Raw genomic sequence first — 10,315 nt, forward strand, 5'->3', positions numbered from 1 at the left:
TAGTACTCGTCCTACTAGACTGCACCTAGGCTTTCTATGCTCTGATTAGGAGTATTTACTTTTGTATCTTACTCCTAGCACTTACTGTTTATTAGTGCACATTAGTAGCTTTCGGTTTTTATTTATTCGTATAACCCTTATCTTTATCGCTTCCGCACTGTGCACATGGTTACGTCACCCTCATGTGACGGCCAACATGCCTTGATCTCGGTCAGGGTGTGTTAGTATAAGTCATTTTTAATTTTTTAATCCCATAAATTATGGGTTTTATTTAAAATCTCATTAATATAAATATCTACAAATTTCATTTTTAATTTAAAAATATAATAACCTACATAGAAATACATTATTACATTAATGTTGAGAACTTTGATAAAAAACTAAAAACCACAAAGATTTTAGTCAAAGAACATTGGTAGTTAAGGACCACATCCAAAGTGTTCCTAAATAAAACAAGAACATGTATAAACAATCCAATAACATGGAGGCAAAACAAGAGATGAGTTATTGTTTGAAACGCAAGCAATTGAAATTTGACATGACAAATCTTTCGTGTACTAAAGCATGGAAAATGACTTTTTTCCTATCTTTTCATGTGTATAAATACAATGAATTATTTTCTTTCATTGTTTTGTCGATGTTTTTTTAATTTTTTCGGATGTCTAAATGTGCACATCGAGATGACAATACATAAGTTAAACATATTTGGGCGTGTCATTGCCTCTACATGTTTATTTATAGCATCTCCTTACCAAGCCTAAACGTACCATTTATACATAATCTCTACCAAAACAAAGTCTTGACTTTACCTTCAAAGTAGCTGAACCATAAATCTATCACCCAATCCTAATCCGAATCCTAATCCTAATCCTAATAATAACAACTAACAATTGTATTCATTCAGGTTAGTAAAATTACAGGAAGAGAGAAAATATAAATAGTTTTGGTCACTAAAACTTGTTGGTAATGATATTCAAATGGTTTTTATTCGCTGTAGAAGTTACTCATATCTTTAACAACTGTTTCTATGTAACTATTTCGCCATTAAAGGTTAATTTTATTTGGATGAAAAACGTGGATGAGAGAGGAAGGTAGGAGGAAACGGATATGGTTTACATGGTTGGGAGGGAGAGAACGAAAAAAAGTAAAATAATTATTTTGTATGTAATTTCCTAAGTTACCCAAAACTTTTGTTTTGGTTATTTTTCTTTAGTTTTGTTGATACAGTTATAATGACATTTTAACCCTTGTTTAATTAACAAAGAGGGTTCTAATATTTTTTGTTATTACATAATTTGCTTACAGTAATATTATTATTTTTAGAGGTATTCATCAATTCCCCTCCTAAACTTGTGACCATTGGCCAATTTCCCCCCTCAATTTTAATTTTGGCCAATTTCCCCCCTCAGCTCTCATAATTAGTCAATTTTCCCCCTCAACTTTAATTTGGCCAATTTCCCCCCTCAACTCTCATAATTAGTCAATTTGCACCCTACTGTTAATTTTTTTTTAATTTTCCATCTATTCTTTTTTTCTTTTTTTTTTCAATCTTTCTAATAACTTCCAACAAAGTACTAAAATTAACATAAACTCACCTGCATAATATAGGGTAAAATGTACAAAAACATAATACAATTAGTATGTGATATGGGTTGATTATAAGAAGTTATGAATCGGGTTTAAAGCATGTAGAAGAAGAAATAATAATCCTAAACTCATGAATCAGACCTATTTCAATAAAATGAGTTATTCTTAATAAGGAGTCGAAAATTATGAATTGACTAGCCATTTTTGCACTAAAGTTCGATTCTTCGCAATTTACTTGAACTTAACTTTCACTTTTATAAAGAAAATTGTATTCACATACAAAAATGTACACATCAATCGTTTTCGTTATCAATTTTATATAGTAAAAAATCAAATAAAATTACTCCATACTGATTTATTATGATAAATTGTAAAATTCTAAATTTTAATCTACTTGTAATAGGATAAAGACATAGGAAAATGATTAACATACATCTTATTTAGTTTCTTACACACACTTGTTTAATTATGATCATATTAAAAAAATTAACAGTATGGTGCAAATTGACTAATTATGAGAGTTGAGGGGGGAAATTGGCCAAATTAAAGTTGAGGGGGGAAATTGACTAATTATGAGAGTTGAGGGGGGGAAATTGGCCAAAATTAAAGTTGAGGGGGGAAATTGGCCAATAGTCACAAGTTCAAGGGGGAAATTAATGAATATATCTTATTTTTAATCTATTATTAGAGTGAATCTTTAAGACTGTCACATGGTCAGATTTGTTAAGTTGTCCAACATGAATTTTTCAAATCGTCCCGAGTAGAACTGGACTAACAAAAAATAAGAGAAATTTGTGTATGTGAGAAAGAGGAATTTTATAGAAAAGAGAAGATCTTGAGTGCAGCACCTATTGGTGGTGTAAGGTCTAAAATATCGATATTATCTTGATATTTCCATCGAAATTTCCGTGTTTATGGACTACCGATATTTCCGATATCATCGATATTTTAGATATCATCGATATTTTAGACCTTGATAGGAACTCTATGTGGTACTAAGTCACTCATGTATCTTACCATGCAATGTATAAAATGTAAAATATTGTACTAATTCATTATATATAAATGATTATGGTGTTGTTGGCCCTAAAAACTACCAAGCCTACGTGGTGCGCAGGCCGAGTAATCTATAAGCTAACTACGTCATTCGGTGAATGCGGGGCGTGCCAACTCGTCGGCCGAGCTCGGCCGAGGAGTAAATTTGTTGATGTTGCGTTGGGTGCGCTGCTGACTTCTTGATCTTACGATTGTGGCTGAGGAAGGAACACGTCTCGGCCTTCGGGTTCTAGAGCCTGAAGACAAGGCTGCTAACTTAGCGAAGTTCAATATCCAATTCGACTTCCAATGTGCCGAATGTAGTAACTCGTAACACCTCATTTCGCCGAGAAGGCTGATGAGATGACCTCGACCAATAAGGATTCGAAAATCCTTCTCGACCGAGACTTGGATAGGTAACCAACCATCCTCGCTGCAGTGCTGTTGATGCCAACGGAAGATGCTGCGAGATCGGCTGATTCTACGGCGACAGAGCTATCTATGCCGACTTAAGATATCACCGGTTGCTTTCACAGTGCTGTTGATGCCAACGGAAGATGTGTCAGCGAAAAGAGAAAATAAAAATCTCAAAGTTGTTGAGAGAATTTGTGCATGGCAGTTGTGTGTTGAACTGGAGGAGCTTTGAACGTTGCACAATCACTCTTATTTATAGAGACATGCATGCTTGACGTGGCTTGATCTCCAAAGAATTGTATTTGACCTTTGGCATGACTTGTGCAGATTAATCTCCCACTAGTCCTTATCTTAAATTAGGTCAATACCAATTTGATGGGATCAGAACCATCATAATTGTACGCGGTTATCCAACCAAATCAAACCGTGCTTTATTCAAAATCTCCACATCTTTGGCCGTAGGATTTGATGGAATCAAACCATCAATTTGCATCAAAATCTCCACATCATCTTGGCCGTAGGATTTGATGGAATCAAACCATCAATGCATGCGTGTTTATCCCCTGAAGACTATGCTAATTATTAGCGTATAATTCTTATGCCAACAACTATGTCAATCTAGGATACGTGTGGCTCCATTATTTTTGGAGGTTATCAAGGATTTCTTCTTGGTATTATCCCGCGCATAGAAGAAGACCATACACCTCGACAATTCTAGTCACACCCATCACGCTACTCCAATCTGATAACAAGAATTCCAAGCCTATTCGAACTATATTGCTTGTTTGGAGATAATTATTTTCATAAGAAAATGTCGAGATAAACCATTATTAAAAAAATAAATATTATGATAAAAAACCATAACATTATCCTTTAATAACAAAATTATCCTCACTTCTCCATCCAACGGTCGGGAACCATGCTCACTTAACAGCCTCGATCGCTTGGGCCGATGGTGTAAAATTGGGTCCAAACAGGTGTGTTTAAATTTCTTTCATTAATTACTACATATTTTCTACACTTACAATGTTTGCTAGCTCGCTATATAATTAACTTAAATCAGTTAAATCCACTATGCAATGCATTTCCTTCCAATTTGTTTGTGATAAACTAATAGATAATTGACTAAATAAACATCCTGCAAAGTTTCAATAAAAATTTCCAAGTTTTTCTGACAATTTTCGTGGTTTTTATTCAATTTTTATCGATATCGATAATATCGCTATATTTCCATCTAAATTTTCGTGTTTTTGGACTACCGATATTTCTGATATCATCGATATTTTAGACATGGAGTGGTGTGAGGGGCTGAAACACAAAATGGGATGGATAAACATGAACGATCTAAAAAATATGAGCTTTAAGGATCAAATGATCCAGACAATTAAAATTTGATCTAACGACTACAAACAGGGAGCGGAGCCCCTCTAAAAATTATAATAATTGTCGCCGTTGAATCAAATTTCAACGGTCTGGATCATTTGATCCTTAAGCTCATATTTTTTAGATTCGAAGAGAATCTGAGTTCGATAAACATGAGAAAAACAACGACAATGAGGTAGGAGTTTTTGTTTTTTTTATTTGTGTGTGTCTAGCAAGGTTTTAAAAATCGCTAGGCGCTAGTCGGGCGGCGGGCTGGGGCCTAGCGCCTAGGCGGCTAGGCGGGGCCTAGGCGGGAGCCTAGGCGGGAGCCTAGGCGGACTAGGCGGATTTAAGTAAATCTATCATATTTCAGGTAAATAAGTGTCTGCTTCTACTTGAAATATATATAATTTCATCATAAACTACAAAATAGAATGCATATATATCATGAAGTATTGGAACATAATGAAAACATGTGAAATAAGGATATAATGTATGTTCATTCAAGTATGCAACAAGTCTCATACAATTTATTGGAAAAAAACAAAATGCAAAATGAAAGTTATATATTTTCTGTCTAAGTGAGTTGCAACCTAGGCGGGTGCCTAGGCGGGCTAGGCGGGCTAGGCGGGTGCCTAGGTGGTCTAGGCGGTGGGCTGGGGCCTAGACATTAATCAGGGCGGTGGGCTAGGGCCTAGCGCCTAGGCGGGGCCTAGGCGGCGCTAGGTGAGGATTTTTAGAACAGTGGTGTCTAGAATCCGCACGAACACTACTGTCGGAACCTAGAATTTCTCCATCGAAAGGCCTCAACTTTGCCGCTGCTATTTGGATCAAAAAGGCGTCAAAAGAAGCCAACTATTATGCTATGCTCTCCAGATGCCGCTCATCTTCAATCCCCACCGTCCACTTCAAACGACCGTTACGTTTCCCGCCAACCCCTCCTCCTGCTTCGTTTCAAACCAATACAGACGCCCCAAATCATGCTCACCCATTTCATCAAACCAACTCGTCTTTCCCTCCGAGTCCACGCAGTGCCTTCACGCCGGTACTCGAATCCGCCCATTCCTTCTGCTCAAACGCCCTCAAAGTTTCAGCCAAAATGGGTTTTCTTCCCGAGGGAAAACAATTCCATGGACATGTGGTAAAGTTGGGTTTGCATAACCTGCAGTCGCTGCAAATTCATGTCCTGAATCTATACGTCAAGTGCAAGGAATTCAATGATGCACAGAAGCTGTTTGGTGAAATGCCTGTGAGAAATGTGGTTGCTTGGAATACCTTGATTTATGGGCTTGTCAACTGTGGGAGTGAGTATAAACCGAATTTGTATTTGGGGTTTTATTATTTTAGAAGGATGTTGTTAGAAGCAGTTAGTCCGGATGATATAACAATTAATGGTTTGTTTCGTGCTTGCATTGAGTTAAATGGTGTTGAGATTGGTAGGCAATTGCATTGTTTTTTGGTGAAATTAGGATTTGATTCAAACTGCTTTGTGGGCAGTGCTCTTGTTGATTTTTATGCAAAATATGGTCTAGTTGAAGATGCAAGGCATGCTTTCGATTTCTTATTGTGCAGGGATTTGGTTTTGTGGAACGTGATGGTGAATTGCTATGCTTCAAGTTCTTTGGCTGTAGGGGCTTTTAGGGTATTCAATTTGATGAGACTGGAAGGTGTTCAGGGGGATCAGTTTACATTTAGCAGTCTGCTCAGTTCATGCCGTAGATTTGGATCTTGTGAGCCGGGAAGGCAGGTTCATGGCATTATCATTAGACAGGCTTTTGATTCAGATGTTCTAGTTTCCAGCGCACTTGTTGACATGTATGCAAAGAATGATAGCATAGGTGATGCTTGGAAGGTTTTTGATGCAATGCCCATCAAGAATGTCATTTCTTGGACCACTATAATTGTGGGATATGGACTACATGGAAAAGAGAAGGAGGCTATTAAACTACTCCGGGAAATGTTGCAGGAACACTTTTATCCTGATGAATTAACTCTGGCAAGCATTGTTAGCTCATGTGGTAATGTGTCATGTACTACTGAACTTATGAAAATTCATGCTTACATGGTTAAATTTGGGTTTGATTTCTTTTCATCAATTGCTAATGCTCTGATAAGTGCATACTCCAAATGTGGTAGTATTTCTAGTGCGTCTAAGTGTTTCAACTTGGTTGTTGAGCCCAATCAAGTTACTTGGACGTCAGTTATATGCGCATATGCATTCCATGGTCTTTCCAAAGAAGCTACAGAGGTTTTTGAGAAAATGCTAACTTACGGTACAAGGCCAGACCACATTGCTTTTCTTGCGGTTCTTTCTGCATGTAGCCATGGAGGGTTGGTAAAGAAAGGGCTTCACTACTTTAGATTAATGACCAATGACTATCAGATTATTCCAGATTCAGAACACTATACCTGTCTAATTGACCTTCTAGGGCGAGCTGGTCTTGTAGAAGAGGCTTTCACGGCTTTGACATCGATTCCCACCGAAGCTGATCCAAGCACCTTGGGAGCATTCATAGGGGCATGTAAAGTCCATGGAAACGTAGGATTAGCAAAATGGGCTGCAGAAAAGCTTTTTGCATTGGAGCCAAACAAGCCTGTAAATTATACTCTCATGTCTAACATCTATTCTTCTGAAGGTCATTGGGATGATGTAGCAAGAGTACGCCAAATGATGAAGAACAGTTGTGATCATAAAGCTCCAGGTTGTAGCTGGGTGGAGACTGGGGGTGACATTCATACATTTGTTTCTGGTGATGAATCCCACCCGCAAGCACCAGAGGTGTATTCCATGCTAGGGATGCTGCTCAGGTTTATGAAGGAGAAAAGTTATACGTCTGATGCGATGGTTTGACAATGTTCTGGATGAATCTGCCCTTGACTGCCCTATTCGGTCTGGAGCTCAGCTTTCAAAATTGAGCACTTAAATGATTGGTAGCTCCACTCTGATGGTGATCAGCTCTCATGGTTTCTTGTGAGGTAAGGATCTCCCGAGTATTTTACATTTATTAAATAAATCTTCATGTCTCATTAAAATCTCACCTGCTATTAGTTCTTAGATACGTTAGTTATGTATCTATATATTATGCGTCTTTTTCGAGAATATTACTACCAAAAACTGTGTCTCTCATAACGATTCTGGCATTTCTTCCCTATCTAGTCTTTTAATTAGTAATTCAATCCTGTCAGTCTTAAACACCCAAGTTCTTATTGTTGATTTCAATCCCAAGTTTCCTAGTGCGTTTCTGTGCCAGAGACCAATTATTGTCTTCTTCTCAGTGCTTCACCTCTTTAGTTTTGAAATCTGGTAAGAATTGCTTCCTTGTGCATTTGTGTGCGAGATAACAAAAGAAAATGAAGACCCATGAAATCTTATCTTTCTTTTCCATTTAGTGTCCTTGCAGTACTCGGCTTAGTCAAGTTGGTTAGACTAATGTGCTCCCCCTCTTGCACCCAAGTTTGAATGATCCTCCTCGTAGTTTATATAAATATATATTAGCGTAAAACATCACTTGTATCTATACACTTTGCCTAAGAATCAACTTGCAAATTCAGCCATGTAAAACCGATGCGATCAAACTAATGTGAGCTTGCTGCTGTTGTTTTTCATCACCAAAATTGTTTCCTGTAACGAGGCACTAAAATAATATCTATGTATCCTCGAGTATTTACTATAATACGAAAGAACATATAACAGAAAGTGAATTTGTTGATCGATGCACGTTTCAGGTCAGCACTATTCAGTTCACAACTAGCTGTTGTTGACTGCTGTTGAGAGGATAAAAGCTCGAAGTTGCAATGTGAATTCTTTATTCTCTGGCAACAGTCACATCAACAACTGGGGGCAGACAGGATTAATCTGAGAGGAAAAAGCTTAAACTGGAAGAAAGGCCTGTTATATGAAAGGCAGCATAAAAGCAGAAGACAAGGGACATTCAACTCACAACACAAAAAGACTTCAAAGCTATGCAGCCTACCTTTCCTAAATTCCTTTTGTAATTCGACACCTTTGCAATTGTATTTACGGTTGAAGCTCTGGTACATTGTTTGTAATATTGATTCTTGTATTAAAACTTTATTTCAAAGCACTTCAGTTGCTAGCAAGAGCTTGCCTGACTAGCAATAGAACTTGCCTGAATAGGTTTAAACTTTGCCTGATTGCTTGTATTTCTCATTTCCTATCAAGATATTACTTCTTGTTGAATATTTGGTAAGTGTTTAACTTCATTTCCTTCCTATCTTTGCAATTTCATATAGTTTGTCATACATTATGCGGTTATATTTATATGAGAATTGCAAACTGAGTTGAACCAAAATCCAATCAGTTTATGGTTATCACTTGGCATACTCAAAAAAATATTTGAGGTCCTTTACATAACAAGGCATAGAAAAGACTTAACATGTATTTTAATCCCCTTGTGGCACAGTCTCTTGATAGAAGCTCAGTCTACTTGTGGCGCCAGTCTACAATATAACAATAACATCATTTAAATCCTTTTGGTCTTAGCTAAGAGTGGCACACCTAACAGTAACAAATAAAGGCTCGTTCGGATGTGTTTTTAAAATGATTGAAAGCGCTTTTAGAGAAAATGTTATTGGGTTCCAAAAGCACTTGAAGTGCTTTCTACAAGAAGCATCAGTTATGTACTTTTTCTAGGAAACACTTTATCTTTAAGTTTTTTTTTTAGGATTTACTAGTATTTTTACTAAGGATTGCTTTCAAAAATATTTTTATTAAAATGCTTTCAATAATTTGAAAATCGCATCCAAACAAGCTATAACTCATTTGAAAGAGCTCGATGCCTACTCAAGGCTTTCAAATGCATTTCTAACAAAGAGTACCAACCCCATCAAGGAAATTGTGACACCAACATAATTTTGGCACGTCCAATGAATCTCTTTGAGTTACATGCCAAGACACTATAAGAAAGGCAGGAAACCAAGTAGAAGGTTTAAAGTTACTCTACCATATCTACTAAGCCAATTGAATTGGCTTGAAAAGCAAAGATTAAAATTACAAGGACGAAATTCAAAATCCAAACTACAAGGACTATGAATGTAATTTAGCTAAGTTCAATATAATTCTGAAACACATGAGATCGGCACAATAAAAAATTATAGACAAACGATAGAGTTAGTGAGTTAAAATGTTACTTGTAAAAACGATAACGTTAATTGTATGCATAAGCATGATTGGTTTCAGCCACTAGAATAAATGATCATTTGCGGAATAAATATCCCTATCATTTTTCTCTTATTGTTGTTGGGTCACATCATTTCATCCATACAAAGAAAATCCCCTTACCATATATAATCTTTTTCTTAATTTACTTCATTTTTGCTATCACCTATATTATCAGAACAGATAAATTATAATTCTGATTAAACATCCTTCCTAATATAAGAGATGTCGATAATTGGGAGGGGTTCCTTGAAATTATGTCAATATTCTAACAAACTGGAGACTGCACTCTAGGAGTTGTTGGATTGCCATAGTCGATTAACTTCTAATCAAAGTGTTAGTAATCTTGCATCAAAATTGCAACATTACTTGATTTTGTTTGCTATACATATTGTGTATTATAAATGTGATTACAAATGTCGTATGTGCTTATAAGTTGTTGGGCTATTCCTTGTATTGCCAATTGGTTTTATGGTAGAACCTCAACTTTCTCCATGGTATCAAAGCATGTTGTCCTACGTGCGAAACCTAACGGCTACACGTGCTCCACATCACCCGAATTGTGTTGCCCATATATTAGGCTTGAAAATTCGCTACACGTGAGAGGCATTGTTGAGAATGAATCTCACATCGATGAGAGAAAGAACCTTAAATATGCTTATAAGTAGTTGAAGTACTTCCTATATATTATCAATTGATTTTATGGTTTAATCTCAACTTTTTTTACCATCACATCAA

At 36.6% G+C, this 10,315-nt stretch overlaps 1 protein-coding gene across 2 annotated transcripts; it reads left to right on the top strand.

Annotated features, from left to right (window-relative positions):
- The first annotated feature begins 5,191 nt into the window (after positions 1–5,191).
- Positions 5,192–8,601, top strand: LOC126633758 (pentatricopeptide repeat-containing protein At2g46050, mitochondrial). 2 transcript variants are annotated; one of them, XM_050304344.1, is made up of 2 exons: positions 5,192–7,374; positions 8,125–8,601. In XM_050304344.1, the coding sequence occupies exon 1, from the start codon at positions 5,264–5,266 to the stop codon at positions 7,247–7,249; it is 1,986 nt and encodes a 661-aa protein (XP_050160301.1). In that variant the 5' UTR covers positions 5,192–5,263; the 3' UTR covers positions 7,250–7,374; positions 8,125–8,601. The 2 variants fall into 2 exon arrangements, with proteins under 2 accessions (XP_050160301.1, XP_050160347.1); XM_050304390.1 differs by having other exon boundaries at positions 8,222–8,601.
- The last annotated feature ends 1,714 nt before the right edge of the window (positions 8,602–10,315 follow it).

The sequence above is a fragment of the Malus sylvestris genome, chromosome 1 (genome assembly GCF_916048215.2).
Source record: "Malus sylvestris chromosome 1, drMalSylv7.2, whole genome shotgun sequence".
NCBI classification, from domain to species: domain Eukaryota; kingdom Viridiplantae; phylum Streptophyta; class Magnoliopsida; order Rosales; family Rosaceae; genus Malus; species Malus sylvestris.

What these genes read in the sequence shown, in the direction of transcription:
- LOC126633758 (XM_050304344.1), top strand. Translation starts at nt 5,264, where the DNA reads ATGCTCTCCAGATGCCGCTCATCTTCAATCCCCACCGTCCACTTCAAA.